This window comes from Bombyx mori, chromosome 10 (genome assembly GCF_030269925.1).
Source record: "Bombyx mori chromosome 10, ASM3026992v2".
Classification (NCBI taxonomy): Eukaryota; Metazoa; Arthropoda; class Insecta; order Lepidoptera; family Bombycidae; genus Bombyx; species Bombyx mori.
In genome coordinates, this window is record NC_085116.1 from 4,713,797 (window position 1) to 4,736,124 (window position 22,328).

Sequence of the window (22,328 nt, forward strand, 5' to 3'; positions counted from 1 at the left end):
TGAAGGTCATAAATAATCGTATAACTCACACCACGAGTAATTAAGCAAATTGATAAATTTTAGAAGTTACGCGATGTTATTTATGGTGAGAGTCGTTGATCAACACGTGTCAGGTGCGTATTTATTAAGAAAAGTTGATGTAGGATTTGAGCGCGTCGGCAGTCATTCCAATTTATGACAGTTTAATATAATTTAGACTTCTAGCTCACGGCTCACGACAGCATCGTTAACATTGTCATAGCTATAGGTTCTTGTAATCATAATAATAGAGAAGCCATCAGATCTATCAATTTACAGTAGTAGTTGAGGAATGTCGATCTTCACGACGATCTAAATTTAGAAGCGATACGTATATAAGTATCTAAAGGTAGTATCAGAACGCTACTTCGACAAATCGGCGTGACACCATAACTGCCGCCGCTAATTACATATCCGACCCAGGCGACGGGACAACACAAAGCCGCCGTCGCCCGAAACATGTCTTGGCGGATCCCCGGATAATCTCTCGGTAATTTTAGAGTCCTCAAGCACGGGTCACTGTCCTCGTCGAATTCGTCGATTTCGTAGAGTTTGACGAACGAACTAATCTACAGACACAACCCACTGAGTTTGTCGCTGAATCTTCTTAGTATGTCGCGATTCCGTTCCGACGTTTGATTCTGCGACGCACTGCTTTTGCTAAGGCTGGGGTTAACAAATTCTCTCAGGCTGAGCCTGTGAGCTCACCTACCTGTTCGCTTGAAGCTGGAATAGACCATTAGGCTACCGGCGAATCACAATAGGTATATAATCCGATGATAGTAGTATAATTTATGAAGTGTTCCAATAGTAGATGAAACGTAGCCGAATATGGATTTGAATGTATTTACAGTAGAAAAAAGGAATGTTCTGACACTACCTTCTCGGACGATCGATGGAATATCCGCACAAACTAAAGTGAATTAATCCATTTAGGCAGAATAAGTAATAAGGTAGCATTAGAGATCTTTTAACAATTCTGTAATTGTTTACGAATAAAGTAAAGAATACGAAAAGTTCTCTTATCGCTTCTTACATTAAAATCAAATATTGATGTTAAGCACACATTTCAGTGCCCATTGTAGAAAGCACTCGTTTGAGAATTTATAAATTAAATAACCAAAAAGTTGACATTCAAAGATAATGCTGTATGATTCGATGCAGTTTATTTTATTGGTATAGCTGTACATAAACACAGTAATTTGAAAGTAAAAGGAGGAAAGCATAAAGTTTCTTAAGTTTATTGCCGTTTTTATTACATTCCGACACTACGTTGTACATCCCATTGTGCAAACATCAAAATTTAACCTTTGACATCAAGGAAATATTGCAGCTTACACGACAATGGTTGGATGTTTCGCAATGTATGAAAAAGCCACGTGAAATGTACAGTTGAATGCAGTGGACGCTGTTTATTAAATTCGAATTGAAATTGTAATAACAATAAGGTAAATTATAAATTATTAATCCAGAAGAAGGCCGTTGGGATTGTCAACAAATTCAATCTCATGTATCGTTTGGAACCTCTAGAACTATGGACGGTCTTCGGTTCTCCCTGTGTTATGTGTTCCATGGAAAGTTCTGAGGAATTATTTGTAATAATTTGTATTTGTATTTAATCGTATCTAAGTTTATCTTATATTGTATTTATTTTTCACATGTGTATATAAGTATATATTTTTATGTAAGTTTATTAAGATATAGTATCGTCCAGTTCACTTATTCCTCTCCCTGCAAGGTTGCCTGGAAGAGATCGCTTTCAGCGATAAGGCCGCCATTTATACCACGGACTTTTGTTTTATTAGCTTACTCTGTACATATGGTGTTAAATAAAGAGTTGTATTATATTATTATTATTCTGTTATCTTTTTTCTAACATCACCCCGCACAGCACCGGAGTAGAGTTCATCTATATTACCTAGAATCACAGAAGCGATGCGTTCATCTACAGTCCGCTATGAACGCATTCGACCTAAATCGCATACATAACAGATTTTCATTACCGTCGTCCACCTGATAATAATAAAATAATGTTTTTATTTGTGGTAAATTGTATTGTGATCCCTCATGGGATTTTCAGTTCCATGATTTTATATTTATCAACGTTCTGTTATTGTATTTATTACTTACTATTAACTGCTGACTTAAATATTACTAGTAGGTAATACCATTGAATCCATTAATTTATTTTATTATGTGGTTGTAGAAACGTAATTTAATAAATATTTAAGCAACCATCTGATGATTTAGAAGGTCTTTCATTTATGACATTGATAGTACATCCATTTAGTTTGTTTAGAGAATATATTGTTCTCTTAACAATAGGCTATTAGTTGATTTTTTTTGTCTATTTTACATTTAACACAGTTCTATCACATTTATTTTGTCATAATGCACTTTCTTACAAATTCATATGTTGTACACGCACACGCCGCTTCTTTTTTCACCTAAATATTTGTATGGACTCTTATTAATTTTCTATTAAATTACGAACTTTTACTGACGATCATACTCGTCGTTGCGCGAGTGGTATACCAGTTTTATGAACAAATAATTTAGAAGAGTGCCTTGTCAAGTCGTCAGGCCAGCCGCCGCCATTACGCGTCGTCCAGCAGTGACGTTGAATTCTGCAGCCTGTAAGAAGCTAGCGACGGGTTAGCAGGTATGTCTACTCCTCATAACCTAGCCTCGGCCAAGCCCCTCTTTTCTGCATCTTTAGCGATACTCGCCCCCGCAAAAACTTTCTTCCAAAAATATAGAACCAGCGCACCGCTGTGGTGAAAATTTGTAAAGAGTTTTTCCCACTAAATATAGATTGCATCTCATGTTAATTTGTCTGCTTAAATGCGACTCAGTAAACGGGTCATCCTGCAGATCTAGTATAAAAAAATCCTGTTAATAACATCGTTCGACTCGGAAGAAAGATGAACCAACTGTTGAATTGATTAAAAGCTTCCACCGAAGTTAATCGAATAACAACAAGATCTGAAGGTCCCTTGTCTTTGAGACAAATTGCTTATGTTGTCTCAGAGTTCTGGTATCTGTTGTTTTTGACATCAATTTTTGATGTATCGAGGATGAAAACAACATGACGTTGATAGGAAGATTGCAATGATATATTTGTTTATTGAAAATTAAAGCGTATAGCGCAACAAAGATTTATTTCTTAAGATGTTTGCTTGTGTTGTATAAATCTAATATGTGTAATATAAATACTACGCACACTAGGTCGTGTATTGTTTTCAGTATTTTGATGAATTTTATGTAACACACTATTATGATGCCCAGTTTTAAAATTCCTTGATAATTTCTATGAAAATTCTTCTTCCGTGAAGCAGTAATGCGTTTCGGTTTGAAGGGTGGGGCAGTCGCTGTAACTATTCTGAAACCTTAGAACTTATATCTCAAGGTGGGTGGCGCATTTACGTTGTAGATGTCTATGGGCTCCAGTAACCACTTAACACCAGGTGGGCTGTGAGCTCGTCCAATCAGCTAAGCAATAAAAAAATGCCGATAATCGTACCGTATGACTTCAAGAACTAAGCCGAACTAAGGGCATTTCATTATTTACTTGTCATCAGTCAAGACTAATCTATGCACTAATTTATGTGTATTATCTATGTCTATGCCGATAAGTCATGTATAATACGTACATGATACATGAATAATTGAGAAATCCCGAAACTATATATGCTTTTGCTGAAACCGGATTTGTGAAAGTAGCTGAATTATTAATAGATAATCAAACGGGTATAGATACGAGGAAGCCTTAACATAATAATGCCACTCAAATATGGACCCTTTCCTCGAAGGATTTGGTTTAAAGCACGTTTGATCTTTTCACTTGTTGTCGGAATTGTATTCGTCGTCTACAATGTTTTCGTGTTTTGGGTATCATGTGGTTAAGCCCACGTTCGGTCGAAGGAGCAAAACTAATATTATCCGGAATAAACGCGGCCACCGCTATTGAGTCGTGAGAGCGAAACGTGTTCTGCGATCGCATTTTACTTTTGCCTTGTATGTATTTGATGTTTTTTTTTTCATTCGAATTCGCATCAAGAGAAAATTTACTTGAAATCGTGAATTGAAGTGAATTATTATAAAAATAAGCATCGGGTTTATGAATTGAATGTAGATTGAAATATACATACATATAATATTAAATAATTTCAAAAAATTGTTACGGTTTTCTCTCGGGTTTTTAATTGTTACTAACTGACCCGGCAGACTTTGTGGTGCCTCAATCGATAAATAAAGACCTAATGTTTTGTATAAAATAAATTTAAAAAATCAAAAAGAATCCGTTCGACGGTGGACACATCAAAGGAAAAACAAAATTTTATTTAATTCCGAGCATTTTCATATTTATTTAGGTACCTTTTAAACCTTCCCTGGACTTCTACAAATAATTAAAGACCAAAATTAGCTAAATCGGTCCAGCCGTTCTCGAGTTTTAGCGAGACTAACGAACAGCAATTCATTTTTATATATATAGATTATATTGTTTGCGGCGTTTCGAATACTCCACAATTTTCGTGGTCACGGAGAGCCGTATTAACAAGTTCGTAATGGCAATATAACGCGGGGTTATGCCGTAAAAATAGTTTTAATTTTGTCTATGACCCGTAAAAACCGAAGTAAATACGACATACGAGTATATCATGTGTTACGGGGCCTAGAAGACTTCATCTTTTCTGTATCATCATACTGCGTATTTCTGCTGCCTAGTCATCACAGATCCAACTTCTTATTATTACTTTTGTTCCTACCTAAGCTGGTGGTAACCTAGGGGATTATGCCGGCGAAACTGAGCGAGTAGGTGAGCTCATGGGGCTTTAACTAGAAGACGTTGCTTACACTGGCCCTAGCAAGATCAGTGCTTCGCAGAATCTACCACCGGATCGGAAACGTGACCCACTGAGCCTGTGAAAGCAAAGGAAGGAAGGAAAGAATATTAAATTGTATCCCATAATAACCATCGCAGGTGAGATATCGCCTGCGTATTCCAAGCTGGCAAGCGTTCGTGTAATGATGCTTAAAGGCGATGTTCACTAGATAAGCCGTAAACGCGTTGAAAAAAATGTATTTAATAATTCCATACAATGTGACATTAGAAAGTTTGAGACGATTCTTTTAAATGCAGACAAATATTATTAAAAAAAAAACACTTATCTTCCATGTATGCGTCAAAAATAATTAGCCACATGCAAACTTTGTCTAGACTTCAGTTGTGAGACAATTAACCTAGTTCATGTCACCAGGGGCTTACTGTACGTGTTCCACGCTTAGATTAGACTACTATAAGGTAAGTAGGCACAAAACTAGACTTAATGCTGATGGCTGGTTTGGCCCATGAATATTAGTTTTTGTATTTATTTTATGTTCACTTTGAACTACGTTTTGGGAATCGGAGATAAATTCACAAAAGGTGGCCTGACTTGATGCAGTCAATCAAGTAAGTCCCTTAGGACAAACGCCAGTATGCCGCTGCTACTTTCCGTTCTGAGATATATCTCCCTTTATATTATATTTAAATATATCTGTTTCTGAGAAATATCCAGTGCTGGCCGGCCGGTGGAATCTTTGTCGTATATTGAAATTCATTTAGCAATAATCTCAAAACTTGAAGTGATCTTCATGTAGATCTTAAATAGTGTATCCATTCATTTATTTGTCTCCCTATTAGCTTAATTGAATATACAATTTCGAAAAGGGCACATGTCACATATTTTGTCAAATACGATTTTTCATATACATGTAGTTTCGAGGTTTACCTACACCCATTTTATAATAATTCCAGTAATTTTCAATTGCTAATTAACACTAAAATATATCTCAAAAGTTAATTTTTTAAATTTTACACTGCTTTAGAAAATAGTCAGTTTTATTTTCATTTCCTGAACATTTTACATTTTCAGAGATGTGCCCTTTTCGAAATTGCATATTCAATTATTTTTAAAATGAAAACAATAAAGGCGAGATTATCAACTGAAACGAGAGTTGACGAAAATTTATTCGTAAAGGCGAATTGCTGAAACCAAAGAAGTATTATACTCTAAAATAAATGTGTACTAAGCTGTTAAATCGAAAGTGAATGTCTGTGTTTCAAACATTTCATTCTGAAGATTGCGACGTCTTAATTAGAAATTTACTTTTTTTTGGTCAATCAGATTGCAGATTTGAATTTTTATGGTGACAAAACTGAATAAATATGTAGTTTATTTATGCTTACTACCTAATGTAAATAAATAACATAAAATTATCAGTTCCTTTCCTTCTTTATAACTTTCATAAAAGATTCGTCATCTTGCAATCTTTTCAATTCAAACACTAAGCTCTGGCTATTGACCTTTTGAGCCCCTAATCTGCCGTTCACCTTTATCACAATCGATCAATCTAGTGAGAGGTCGCTCAATACTGCCTTTCGTAAAATGACAAACTATACTGAAATGATCTTTAGTTATTTTCTGGAAACTTCCTTCTTTCTCATTAATCAACAATGTTAAAAATATGAGTATAGATTAAAATGTTATTTTTTTGCGAACACTACTAGCATGTTCGTAAAATAGCTTATTATTTTATATTGTAAATTGTATTGTGTAATAGGCGTGCATCTTTAAGCACAATGTATGTAAACTTAAAACTACTTACAATCTCGGGTTAATATTAGCTATTCGAAATTTACGACGTTTCGGTACCTTAACAGTACCTTATAGTATAGTTAGTCGCAACAAACAAAGTATGTGATGCCAGCATTGTATGTCATATCATGTCAGCATTGTATGTTAACCAGGAATATATAAAAGTTGGCGTTTATTTAAGACATTACGGGATCTCATATATTGGAACGCTAAGGATTTCACCTTGAGAATTTCCTTTGGAGACGCTCGGGCAGCTGTTAGCAAATCCCACCCTTCCTGGCTGAGCCTTTGCGCGCCCACCTGTCCTGGTGAAACTGGAAAGGCCTCCAAGCCACACGTAATGTCTAATTCATAAAAAAAACTTTGAGAGTACAATCGGTGAACATTTTGTGGAGCTGTCTACAATGATGAGAAAAGGTCCATCTAATCTCGAGCATATCATGGCCAGGATTCCAGCCAGGCCATGGCCAGGTTATGCGGTACACGCAGGGCGTTATACTTCCTTTGTGTGTAATTAAGACTACCGGAGTTGACAGACATCGTAACGTAAATGCCATCACGAACTTTGAGACACGTAGTCTATGTCTCAGTTGTATAGTACTTAATCCGGGTTAGACATGTTGTTAATTTTTCGTTGAAGTAATTTATAAAAATGTGTTATAAGCTATTTAATTAGAAGAATTAGTCATCATCCAGCCATCCAGGATTTGAACTTTGAATTTGAATATAGTCGCATAGCGCATGTATCGAAAGCGTTCATCAAGAGTTTAAAAGAGTTCTTTTCGATTAAGAACCAGCCATTCAAGGACCTAAACAACAACGAACTACAAAAAGCCGTTGTCCTCTGTACTGATATTTTTAAATGTTAATTCTGTAAGAGCCGCTAGCTGTGCATATCATAATGCAAATTCGGGTAAGGCATCTGTCCTGTGCCAAGATCTATATTTAAATAGGCAAAGATAAAACAGTTCTGTATGTTTTTCTCCTATATTTGTCAAATGATTTTCTTTTTTTATTATTATAGTTATTGACTAAGTTGATAATGACATCACATAATTTTTTGAAAAAAAGGAAAAGTAAACATTAGTTTTTGCCGCTTTCATAAGAAAAATAAATAAATAAAAAACAAAACAGAAAATGTAGGACACAAAATGAACTGAAATCTAGAGGGGCTATCAATTATAGTCGAATTTTGACACTAGTTATTATACTCATTCAAACCACGCTTAAAACTCGATCGAATGAATTAATCACACAAGTCATTTTTACCGACGCAGCGATATCAACGAAGCCGACATTAGCTTACGTAATTGAAACATAATATAAAACGCAAAACCTAATGTTACTCAACACACATTAGAAACATGTTTTAAAGTCATAATATTTTTTACGGTACAGACTTGCGGTATAGACGATCGGTAACTTTATGTAATAGATTGTAATGATTCGTTATTCCTAAATTGGGTCAGTAAAGATTGAGTCACGTTTGTTGCATTTTGTATCGAGTCATTGCATTATTTTAAATCGCATTAGGTACTGTTGGAAATCAATCGGTTTCAGTCATTGGACTTGAAGTTGACTGACTTCTAGTATTGATGAAATTTTTGTGAAACAATAAAATCATTCTACCATAGGTACTCGTTAGCAGTTTAAGCGCTAAATACATACATCTAAGACTTAATTATCCTAACTTCTACATCTTACTCGGGGCGCTCACTTACATTATTTATAAATTTATCAATGAATATTTTATCGATAAATTTAATGTTTATTTATCGATAAAACTGTGGTTTATGAATAAATTAATTTGGTGATGTGACATTTAGTGATGATGACTATATAATTTCCAATATTTATGTAGAATTGGGATATTGGTAAATAAAACTAAACTGATTTACTGGATTGTAGTTTTACTGTTCAAATACCAAAATTTCCCTGTCATTATAACTAAAATATAATTGACACCTGTTTTACAAATCGCCATTGTATTTTTTCTTCTATATTTTATTATTTCTGCTGCTGCTTCGTGATTTGCATCTACTACTGGATCGGAATCGCGACTCACTGAGAAGGTCCTCCGAGTAACTCAGCGGGCTGAGTTTATCTGATTGGTTTCACGTAAAACTCTTCGATGATTTCGACTAGTACGGTTACCAGGGTCGCTATGCTTGATTCTAGTATTGGTACTGCAGGCGTTTAATAAAAGTGGATCGGGTCTCGATGGGGACTGGTTCTTAATTAAGCCGATTCCGGAAAGTAGTCGGCGGTGGCCACGATGATGCGGCATGATAACCACCCCATCGTAGCTACCAGGGACGTCTTAAACTAGGCTGCGGCCCTTGGGCACACAAGAATTTGAGGCCCTTTTGGCAAGTAAAAAAAAGCGAATTATAATAAAAAATTTTTACTGAGTATGACCATTTATCATAGGTAATCAAATACAGTATGATATAATAATATTAATGATAATGGAATGCTGCTGGTTTTTTGGTTACGATTACGATAATGGTTTCTTTCGGGATTTCTGTTGAGCAAAATATTCCATTATATCTTTAAAGTCAATTTTTTGAAGGATATCACTTTCTGTGCCAATTGACAAATTACTCAGCCGTTCTTGTAACATTGTTGTTCGCAATTCATTTTTTATGCTCTTAAGCTGCGAAAATGACCGCTCTTGACTACAATTGGTAACCAAATTGTCGGTTCTTCGGGGCCCCCTGAGAATGGGGGCCCTGGGCACGGGCCCCGTGTGCCCTTATAGTAAAGACGGTATTGGTAGCCACCACATAAGCATAAGCATAAAATATACGACTTGTTAAATCAACGGTTCCTACAAATGTTTAATAGCAAACATTTACAGATGATGCATTGAAACAACCTACATTCAATTAACGTTATTATTGAATTTAATATTTAAAATCAAATTACAATCAAGTTGTTAATTAAGAATTATTCAAAAGGTCGGCGTTCGTGTAATTAATTACACTGACATTTATTGACGTTTGGTAATTAAGTTAAATAAAAAATTCCGAGATATTTTCATAAATTGACTTCATGTTTTAACAAAATGTTTTTTTTTTTTCAATATTTTTTACGCAGGTAGGTAAAAGAGCTCATGGTCCACCTGGCGTAAGCTACCTTGAGATCGACGTCGAAGCCTCAATTGTTCAGTAAAATGGTTCTTGGCTATCTATTTACAAGTGATAATAAGCAAAGACAAACGATACCATTTTCTTCTCAAATTGTCAATCGATTTTTTATTGCTTAATGGTAGAGCTACGGACGAGGTTTACTGGTAAAAAACAAAATGGAAAATGCAATTCCATATTTTCTTCAAGTAAAATACACCGGCTAAATATCTATAAAGTTTATAGTCATCAACCTCTTTCATTTTGCTCAGTAGTTACAGATGAAATATTTTGGATAGCTTGGAGATTAAAACGTAATGAAATAACAATGCAATATATAACGTTATTCTAAATATTGAGATGTCGTGATTTTAGTCGAATTTTGATCAGCGGGCTATCAGTAAAAGTTAGTGCGATTTTTAAGAGCGTTTTAGTTGTTTACTATGTATTCCTTTTTCACCGGCTATAATGGATAGACCAGCTCACTGTTAACCTGGAGTTCACAGCTATCAGAGCGTGAAAGTCTCTGCGAATCTTCGGACATTAGAATGAATTTTGTTGGAATGACATAAAGTCTATATTTCGTCGTTTATACCAGAACTCATGACTACTTCATGACTGATATGCGAGGTCGCCCAGGCTGTAGGCGCTCGTGTCACTGTCTGTGCTTATAATAGGAACCAAGAAATCAGGTATCAAGGATTTTCATTCGAAAATAGACGAGGGTACAGCTGTACGGACGAATAATTATCATAAAATCATCATTAAGATCTTCTTACCTGAACCGTAATAGACGCCCAATGGGAAATTTCCGAATGAAAGTAACTAGAAATATTACATTAATTTGTTTATAGTCGAACGATTTGTTTATAAATATTCCATTTAAAACAAATTGTTCTTAGAATAGCAGCTATATTTGCAATGTTTTCATTGGGGAAAATTGGTATTCGCCTGCTGCTTCGATTGTGTGTATCTTAAATTACAATGAATACTAAAGCCATGTTGTTTTTGATTAAGGTTTTTAAGACGTTACAATAAGCACGACTTTCACGAAGAAGGAATAGCATCGTCAATGAAAACAGCAATATTAATCAATTTGCGTATTGGACATATTACATCGGCAAGCATCCTGTCTATTTCTGGCACGAGACAGGTGTTCGTCAAGCCAACTAGTGCAAGAAAAACCTCATAACTTTTGACTGGGTGAATCGATTTTGATGATTCTTTTTTTATTAGAAAGCTGACGCTTCCCGTGTGGTGCCATTTCAATTTAGTCTAGTTCTGATAATGGTATCCATGAGAAAACCATATAAGCCTTAAATTTGCATTAAGTTCGTGCGCGACAAATTAACTTAACTAGAGGTCCCGCAGTAGTCGAAATTCGACTATAACTAATTGGAATTGTAAGTTTGTACACTATTATGATTCTATTTTATACTTCTATAATCACAAATTTCGCCAAGACTACACTATAAAAAATATTAACAAAGACAAACAATATTTAATCTATTCTCAATTTGACAACAGACGTCAGTACTAAATAGGCGTAAACAAATTCCGACCGGCGCCCTCTTCTTCGACATCGCGAAGGCGTTCGACAAAGTCTGGCACAACGGTTTAATTTACAAACTGTACAACATGGGAATGCCAGACAGACTCGTGCTCATCATACGAGACTTCTTGTCGAACCGTTCGTTTCGATATCGAGTAGAGGGAACTCGTTTTCGTCCCCGTCAACTGACTGCCGGAGTCCCGCAAGGCTCCGCGCTCTCCCCGTTATTATTTAGTTTGTATATCAATGATATACCCCGGTCTCCGGAGACCCATCTAGCGCTCTTCGCCGATGACACGGCTATCTACTACTCGTGTAGGAAGATGTCGCTGCCTCATCGGCGACTCCAGATCGCAGTAGCCACCATGGGACAGTGGTTCCGGAAGTGGCGAATTGACATCAACCCCACGAAAAGCGCAGCGGTGCTCTTCAAAAGGGGTCGCCCTCCGAACATCACTTCGAGCATCCCACTCCGTAGTAGGCGCGCAAACACCTCCGCCGTTAGTCCCATCACTCTCTTTGGCCAGCCCATACCGTGGGTCTCGAAGGTCAAATACCTAGGCGTCACCCTCGACAGAGGGATGACATTCCGTCCCCATATAAAAACGGTACGCGACCGCGCCGCGTTTATACTAAGACGACTCTATCCAATGCTTTGTAGTCGAAGCAAACTGTCCCTCCGCAATAATGTAACTCTCTACAAAACTTGTATACGCCCCGTCATGACGTATGCAAGCGTAGTGTTCGCTCACTCAGCCCGCACCCACTTGAAATCCCTTCAGGTTATTCAATCACGATTTTGCAGGATAGCCGTCGGAGCGCCATGGTTCCTTAGGAATGTGGATCTCCACGATGACCTGGAGCTCGACTCATTTAGTAAGTATCTACAGTCGGCATCGCTGCGCCATTTTGAGAAGGCGGCACGACATGAGAACCCTCTCATCGTAGCCGCTGGAAATTACATATCCGACCCAGTAGACCGAATGGTAAAACGTCGCCCAAAGCATGTCATTACGGATCCTCCTGATCCATTAACGGTGCTTTTAGGCACCACAAGCACCGGTCACCGTCCTCGTCGAACCCGTCGCTTGCGACGAAGGGCTCGACGAGCGAACTAACCCATAGACACAGCCCACTGAGTTTCTCGCCGGATCTTCTCAGTGGGTCGCGTTTCCGATCCGGTGGTAGATTCTGCAAAGCACTGCTCTTGCTAGGGTCAGTGTTAGCAACTCTCCGGTTGAGCCCCGCGAGCTCACCTACAAACGTTAGGGTGAAGCTGAAATAGCCTCTCAAGGCTATCAGCATAGGCAAAAAAAAAAAAAAAACAACAGACGTCAAGAACAAAAGTTTGACAATAAAAAGTATGCATGCGTGTGTGCGTCAAATACATGGTATGTAGTGTGTGTAATGTTTTCTTTATTGATTTAATGTATCTTTTATGCATTATTTAAAAAAAATATTAGCACATTCTTCTCTATATTCTCTATAGGTGTGGAAAATTTCATACTCCTCCGTCCGCGCAATTTTCGTAAAAAGGGATACAAAGTTTTTGCTTCACGTATTAATATATAGATATCACGCCAACCGATTTCGATGATTATTGTTTTTAATGCATATTATTATAATTTTTTTAGTTTTTCTATTTTAAGTCGGTTTTTGTTAAAGCACGTCTATTTACAATTTTCATATTCGTTCTACTTAATGTATTAACTAGTACTAGTACACGTCGTGATGTTACTCTGGATCCCGTCCCGACGAAATGGCGGCAAAGTAATTTGGTATACAATATTTTATTCAGTGCTCTCTCGTATAGTACAATATGGACGTCTACTGTTGATCTTATTCGGAAATCGATTTTTAAAAAATAGCGTTGAGGATTTTTTTCTCTACTGAATATTCATGTATTTCAAACACGTTTTTGCAATTCAAAAGGAATGAAACAGACACTACTACTATTACTTCTACTGTGTGGTCGATAAACTACAAGTCGTGTTGTCTTTTTTAATCAAGTATAGTAATCAGCCGTTGTAGCTATATTGAGACCTTAGAACTTATATCTCAAGGTGGGTGGCGCATTTACGTTGTGGATGTCTATAGATTCCAGTAGCCGTTTGGCACCGGGTGGGCTACGAGCTCCACTACCCATCTAAGCAAAAATAAAAATAAAAAAAATTATAGTACTACGGCTGCCCCGCCCTCCAAACCGAAACGCATTACTGCTTTACGGCGGAAACGGTCAGGGTGGTGGTACCTACCTGTACGGGTACACTAGTCTCCCTACCACCAGTGATAGCGCAAAATACAACTTTTGTGGGTTTGATTTTCATTACACGATGCTCTTCCAGTAATACGGTCCGGTTTGAAGGGTGTACAACTGTTAAACAATACAATTGAAGTTTTGGGTCTTGTGGTTAATATCAACAGTCACGTTGTGATGTCAATGTACTCTGATAACTATTGAATAGTACGTGAGTGGTGAAGTCCACTTATGTCCACCATCCGGCTTTGGAATGAGCTCCACGGTGTTTCCCGAGAACTATGACATATCCTTCTTCAAACGAGGCTTGTGGAGTTTACTTAACGGTAGGCACCGGCTTGGCTCGGCTCCTGGCATTGCTGAAGTCCATGGGCGACGGTAACCACTCACCATCAGGTGGGCCGTATGCTAGTCTGCCTACAAGGGCAATAAAAAAAAAATTAAAAAAAATTACGGTTGGCAGCGGCTTGGCTCTGCCACTGGTGTTGCTGAAGTCCATGGGCGTTGGTAACCACTCACCATCAGGTAGGCCGTATGCTAGTCTGCCTACAAGGGAAATATAAAAAAAAAACTCGTGGAGCAAAAGAAAATAATCACAAAAAATATTCAATGTAGTAAGTACCAATTTTCCTATATAACTCATTTTAAGTACCAACATATAAAATTGCGGTCTTTGAGCACGGCTTGCACGCTACCGCAGCTCAGAGTCACGCGCGCTTTTGCTGCATTTGTATTTAAAAGAATGCATCCGTGATTTTAACAATTCTATATTTAAATATCAAGTATGTAGAATTATTTTCATGTTTTCTACTAATCCCCACAAGGCTTAATGGATTATCGATTTTTTAATAGCCGTGGCTCATAAATATTTAATGGTCATAACATCACCATTGAATTTATAATATCTACATCGTTAGCTAAGTGCTTCCGTCGTACTTTTCATTAACCAAATTGAATAAGTGTATCTAGTTTTCATTCGTCGGCCAGTCAGTCAAGTGATTTGTTTTTCTTAAGTGGACAAGTGGTTTCATCCCATGTTTTATTAACTGATTAAAAGTTGAATTTCATTACTAACTTAGAGATGCGAATCGAAGCTTTAACCGCATCCGTAAATGATGTACGTAGTTTGAAAACACACAATAACAAAAACATGCTTAAACAGTAAACCGAATTAACGATTGATTTCATATTTTTTAATCTTAATGATACTAGCATATTACTGCTTTACGGCTACATATGTATAAACTCCATGTCTTAGAGCGAAGTTGTAGAATTATTGTATTGTCATCGGTCCTTGATGCGTGTGTAAAAAATGACGTTGAAACAAAAAACAAACATATTTGACGTAACCCTAACGGATGACTGGATCACAGCAGAGACAGACATATGAGTCGTCTATTATCAAAGGTGGCAATCTGTGCATTTGGACAAAAAAATGTTATTGATATGTCAATACAGATTGATTTGAATATAATCGTCTCCTTCAAAGAATACGGTTCAAAATCTGCATTAAATAAAGGTTAATACTTAACCTGTTCCTTATCTAAGATTTCGTTCAGAAGAGTTTTGTGACTGCCAATGGAATACAAAGTCAATAACTCGTTTTTCTGATTTACCAATAATTGTCAAAAAGTCACATTGCCGGCTTTGATAATAGTCGACTCATATACTGGCTGGTTACATGCCCTATACATATTAAGAATTATATGTGTATTCTGCAAATTAAAATAAACCATGGTTTCTGAATTTTCAAATAACTGGGAAAGATTTTATGAGAACCAACGTCTGTTTGAGGAGACAGTCAACTGTCGTAACAGACGTACGACGTTACATACGTAACGTTATTTATTGAATTAGGGGAGACAATTGAGGAGCGAGGCTTAGGAACAAAGATATAAATATAGGAAGAATATAAATATAAAAAAAAACAAAGGAACAAAGATAAAAATATAGATCAGTGTTTGAATAATTGCCAGTAAAGCTACCAAATATTTGACACAGATCATTTTTGGGTTATTTAAGAGTCTTGGCGAGGGACTTTCCTACCAAACCTCTAAATTTACGGAGTGTTTTGTATTCCTCGTAAGAATGGGAATGAAGGAATCGTATTCTTCTTTATGAATAATATTGAGAGCATCGAAATGTATATGGGACAGGTAACTAAATTAAATGGTCTATGCTTGTTCCATTTCGAGTTAATTAAAAACCTGACATTTCAGAAGGATTTTTAAAATTGTTTCCAAGTTTTGTATTCATAAACATAGCGTTTCGCACAAAAGCGGTAGTAACAATAAAAATTACGTAAAACGCAACAACAATAGCCACCTTAAAGCAGTAGAGTTAAGGTACAAATTAAAAATAGCTGGCAGGAGTTTAAGAGTGCTCTGTAGATTGTAGCGTTTTTGCTCAAGTGGCCGCCATTATGTCACAGTCGAGTTTTACCAAAAAAAAGTCTCGGCTACGAGATTTTTTCCTAGCTCTACATTATTTGGGGGAAAACTCTTTTAAGTTGAACAGGATAGAAACTTGTTTATTTTGGATTCCTCGAGAAGATCTTTTTGTAAGTATTATTATAAATTGTGGTTAGTGTGATGACCCCCCCCCCCCCCCTATTTAAATCTCCTACCATATTTACATTACACGACTCCGCTATATTCGAGCTGCTACCGCCACGTCCTCATCACTCTTGCGTAAAAACACTAACCCCAAAGGTGGTAGGACGTTTTTTGAGTCTGAACGGATAGGTACCACCACTCTGTCTATTTCTGCCGTGAAGCAGTAATGCGTTTCGGTTTGAAGGGTGGGGCAGCCGTTGTACTGTAAAAACTGAGACCTTAGAACTCGTATCTTAAGATGAGGGGCGGCATTTACGTTGTTGATATCTATGAGCTCCAGTAACAATTTAACACCAGGTGGGCCATGAGCTCACCCACCAATATAAGCGATTGTTAGAGCATGTTGTAGTAACAGTTCCTAGCACATTTTTAATTCTTTTATTAATCATCATACCATCACCTACCTTGAGACATCACTTATTTCGTACAACGGCTCTTCCACGTTTCAAACCGGACTGCATAATTGTTTTACGCCAAAAATAAGCAGGTTGATGAGAAATTATATAAATCTGTCACGAGGCATTTTCTCAGATTCGTTCAATGAACTTGTATAACAATTATTCTAATTTAACTTCGATATAATGTGTAAAGTTAGGGCGAAATGTGTTGAGTGAACTCATGAACGTTTATCTCCATATTGACTGAACTAATATGAATAGGTTTGTATTTAGATAAGTTTATGCAAAATGTTCACTTTCAGGTACGTCTAATTTTCTTTAGTGAAACCTTGTATATTATGTATGGTCTCATCGTATATGCAAACTGGGTTACGGGTTAAAGTTTTTAGTTTTTACAATAAAAATGTTTTATACAACTGAAATACTAGTGGTAGGACCTCTTGTGTGTCGAAGCAGTAACGCGTTTTGATTTGAAGGGTGGGCCGTCCGTTGTAATTATACTGAGACCTTAGAACTAATATCCCAGTAGGGTGGCGCATTTACGTTGTAGATGTCTTTGGGCACCAGTAACCACTCAACATCAGGTGGACTGTGAGCTCGTCCACCCATTTACTCATCACATTAAACTACAAATTCACATTAAAAACATAAATAATTATATAACAAGATCGAAGCCGTGGCGGTCTTCAAATCTCAAAAAATGTTTTCAATTATTTTTATTTATTACTATCTGACCCGGCAGACTTCGTAGTGCCTCAATCGATAAATAAAAGACCTAAACTTTTGTATAAAATAAACTTAAAACAAACAAAAGTAATCCGTCCGACGCGGGACACATCAAAGGGAAAACAAAATTGTTATTTATATTTAATTCCGAGAAATTTCATATTTATTTACCTTTTAAACCTTCTCTGGACTTCCACAAAAATTCAAGACCAAAATCAGTCAAATTGGTTCAGCCGTTCTCGAGTTTTAGCGAGACAAAACGAACAGCCATTCATTTTTATATATATAGATTACGACATCTAGTATGTATTTATTTTATTATATTTAAGAGTTCAAAATAACACAAGAACAATATTTTTTAAATTTTTATTTAAACATAATTTAAACAAACGGGGTCTTACATAAAAAATTAAATAAACTTAAACGAGTTATAGTTACAATATTTTAATAACAAATGTGACTATAAACACAATTAGATCTTTGGTGCAATGGAGTTAGTAGGATATATTAATATTGCACATTCGGATACACTTAAAGCACACAAATCTAATTATTGCTTATAATATGATGTTTTATTATAACTAATTTATTAATTCCGAACATGGAAATTATTACTACTGCTTGATTAACACCACAGCGCGCTTTGATTATTAAATTTTGATTTAATTATTATATATTATAATATGAATAAACTTTTACTAGCTATAAGTATAGAGTAATGTCATACACACGACGTAAAACAGTAAATGATCAACAGTGAATATCATATAATATACCACACAACGACGATTAAACGCGATTAAAATTACTTAAATTCTATATTGATATGCACGATTTTAGGTCAACGGTGCAGGACTAAGACGTAAATGCGCACCGTCGCCTCGATATGTTTTTTATTGGTTCATTGGGTAATTACCAATTTTAATTTACATTTAAAAAACACGTGTGGCACTCGGGAACTGCCGCGGTAAAGCTATTGCATAGCATTTTTTATCAAGTTATGCAATTATAATTAGACAATAATAATTTAATATTAAAATAATAATAAATAAGACCACGCTATTTTTATAATCATTAACAAAAGCAAAACATTAACTGTCCCCTTCACACTCTTAAGCTAGACCGCGCGAGAGAGAGATGGGCAGACTTTTCATCGTGCGCATGCAGTGCGGCGACGTCCGCCGCGCGCTTATTCACAAAAACTTCACAAGCGCAACGTGTGAATGTGTTGAACGCAAGCTACATGGTAGGCTGAGTGGGGGTGTTAGGTATTATTTTCGTTACGGGATATCTTGACTCGGTCGCCGTGCTCAAAGCCCGAGATAAAAGCTATGCAATAGCAATAATAATAGATTCCAATTTAATCATATTTGAAACGCTCTAGTAAATAATTTATATTAAAAGGTGCTCGAATAATTCTTCGCATCTGATTCTATATTTGCAACGTAATTTATAAATAACCAATATTAAATTAACTTTTTCTTACCTATGCCATTCAATATGGGTTTTATGTAGATATTTTCTTACTTAGGACTGAGTTTGCAATCCCGAATAGTAAGATGTATAATCTTAACTTGCGTCAGATAAATGAAAGCTAGGGCCGAAATAGAATCATATATAAGAATAATATCTAGAATATTATGATATAAGATAAGATTTCAAATACGTTATAGGAATCCCAAATATTATTGATTTTCGAAAAAACGTTCTAGAATAAGATAGATATTCCAGTAATTTGTATTGCAATTAGTACATCCTTCAATATTAATTTACTTCATTAATAATAATTATGAAAGTGCATTAAAATTTAAAGAATTCAAGTGCACGTAGTGAGTATACATTTTAGAATTTTGATCATTTATAATATAAACATTTTAAATACATTTATTTTGAAATGTAATAACGAATGTAAATTGAATATATTAATTCAATCTCGCGTCTACAAACATTCTACATTTCAATTATAATAATTTTACCAATCAATCGTCAAAATGTAAATTTTAAAAATATTCTAATTGTTTACCAATTTTTCAACATTCATATATAATAATAATCTTACATCGTATTTCTTATAATGTATGCTATGAGGCTAAAGGATATGTTTTAGGTTACAATTTATCACTTATTCATTTAAAAATCGAATGAAGTTTGAAAAAGCAATTTTATGCTCAGTTGCTAGCAGTTCTGTGCACTAGAAAGCAAGCTAAAAATTAGTTAACATTTACAACATTAATTGATAAAGCAAAGAAATTATATAAGCTAGTTTAAAGTCACATTTATTATTCTAAAATCGAAATAAGAACTAATATTGAAAGAAGTTGAGAAAAAGGCTTAATTAAAACTAAAGCTTCATGCACTTAATAAACTAAACTATAAAATAACTAAAATCTCTTTGGAATTGCAAAATAAATTAAAATAACAATAACTTAAACAAGAATAAAACGTACATAAAATTTACTAACTTGTTAATACTAGGTTTATTATAACATTTATGAATTTCTATAATATTGAATAATCAAGGTTATGTAACTTTAGGATAAACTGTATATATTATATTATTAATTTGATAGTACAAGAATTATAGAGCGTCTTTCGACTTTAAATTGGGTTTTGATATACGTAAATCCATTAGCGATCGACAGCAAACTGAATATAGCCGAAAGTCGAACTATGAATCTCATATTCAGGGATTTTTGCACTCTCAATGCTTTCAGCATAATTCTTAACACGCAAAAATTTCTTTTAAGAAATTGTTCGCCACCTTACGAGAGGCTAAATAGACATTGTCTGTGAAAGGATTAACCATAGCCACACGACGAACCATTTATTTAATCTTCTAAAAAATCTAAAAGTATTGAGTGTGCAAACGAAAGTACAACATTATCAAACGGGTTATATTATATTTTAATGGCTATTATATATTCCATATAAATATACATAAATATTTAGATGCGTAGATTCATGAAACAATTAATAACGTATTATAATATGAAACAGTCAACATGGTAAATACTCGTAGGCTTACTAATACAATTGAATACATTATACAACGCGGGGTAAACGATAACAAAATATACAAGGATTCTTCTTAGATCTAAAGGGAATTAAGGTTTCAAAATAAAAGGTAAGTAGCTTTGATTGTCGTGATGGTTTTATTAATTTTGGAGAACACAGTTCTATTAATACTATGAATTATCCGAAATTCCAATTCATTAATTAGTTTACTGATGCTGGGTGGTAGATTAATTGAATTTCCAAAAGTTTCCGTTTCAAGCATATCGGTAACATTACCTTAGTAAGGCCAAAACCATTAGCTAATATATTTTACGGTAAAACTAGCTTACCTGACGTTATTATATCGGAAACGTCACTTATCAAGCTACCGTTCCAAAAATGTAAGGCTAATTTTCTTTAAATTTTCAGCCCAAATTTGATATGTATCGTAGTTTGTAACACAAATTCATCACGTTTTTTTTTCTCCTTTAAATTTGAAATGGAACAAATAGTACGAAACACATGAGGGACACGTCGGTTCATCCGGCCACAGCTGACCCGACGTTGTTCCCACACCGAAATAAATAGGACGAACTTAAAATTAGAAATAGTTTTGAGTAATCAAATCTATAGCAATGCAATCGTGACTATACAGATCATGGTGGCCCGGAATTTTTTGAGTGTATCCGCACCCGATGTTCGGCCGTAGGTGGGTTTTCTTTTGCAGCTCATCTTTTCGAGCGGCATTTTAGAGACGCTGTATTCGCGATGCTCGTTGAGCATGGTACATACTGTCCGTTTCTTCTGCATCATCTCATCGTCGCGGTCGCGGAGTCCGGCCAACCAAGCTTCGTACCAAGCCAGCTCACAGTCACAGATCAGAGGATTATCTGTTCGAAGACAAATCAATTGGTTTTCTTTAAATATTTTTTATTTCTTCTCACGGCCCACCGGGTGTTAAGTGGTTACCGGATCTACAACGTTAATGCCGCCATCCATATTGAGGTATGAGTTCTAAGGTCTCAGTATAGTTAAAACGGCTGCCCCACCCTTCAAATCGAAACGCATTACTACTTCAAGGCAGAAATAGGCAGAGTGGTGGTACCTACCTTTGCAGACTCACAAGAGGTCCTACAAAATAAAGCCGCTGCGTTTTCAAACGAAGTATTAATTTTTTTCCCCTCTAGGTATATAAACGTGAGATCTTAACTTGTATAGGCTATTCCACTCTTCGGAGCGGGATGCACGGCTAGTTACTGGTAGAAATGGGCAGGATGGTGGTAACCACCAGTGAGGGCTGGCACTATTGTTTTATACATATGACATTCTTAAAGCACCTCCTTAAGCTATGGTACCTACATACATCTCAGTTTTATCCCGATCCTACCCATTTCTACCCTGAGGAAAAATATTGTTACTATCTTGATGCGAGCGGAATAATTGTCCGGTATCTGTGTGGTTAACTATTTAGCCCTAATTAAATAAAAAACAAGTCAAGTAACCACAATATATTTCATAATGTATACCCGTAATAGGATACTAAAAAAGGCTTATTTGATCATTGGGGCGTTGAAATGAACTTTGGTCATACAAAGTTATACGTACACATAGCTTTCTAAAGTGCGCAAAAATGACAACGGTAATTATAGTAATAATGTCGTAAATCATTTGTTGAAAAGATAAGCGTGCTTTATCCCAACAATGTAGATGGATTTCAAAAAATATATATGTAATGAATGATTGAATGTCAATCTGTCATATGACAATTGATAGTTGTTTAAATAATTTTTCGGTTAATGGACGTTGTGAAATGTGTGTTAAAGAATTATTGAAGAAAGGGCATTAAATGTTGTTTCTTGTTGTTTAGAAGAAACGCAATTTCGTCTTTTCTTATTTAAACACCGTAATTACCATTATATATATTTCATTTAATATAAATTGAAGAAACGTAGTCAACATTCATTTAAAAAGATCATAATATGTTGTAAGAACGATTTAC

The 22,328-nt window shown here is 35.6% G+C and overlaps 1 protein-coding gene across 4 annotated transcripts in view; it reads right to left on the bottom strand.

Annotated features, from left to right (window-relative positions):
• Positions 1-17,687: 17,687 nt before the first annotated feature.
• LOC101738626 (leucine-rich repeat-containing protein let-4) overlaps positions 17,688-22,328 on the bottom strand; it is a 159,271-nt gene continuing 154,630 nt past the window's right edge. For all 4 annotated transcript variants that reach the window (XM_038013236.2, XM_038013238.2, XM_038013237.2 and 1 more), the window contains one exon: positions 17,688-21,219. In XM_038013236.2, the coding sequence (XP_037869164.1) occupies positions 20,957-21,219 (263 nt within the window). In that variant the 3' untranslated portion in view covers positions 17,688-20,956. The remainder of the gene's footprint in view (positions 21,220-22,328) is intronic.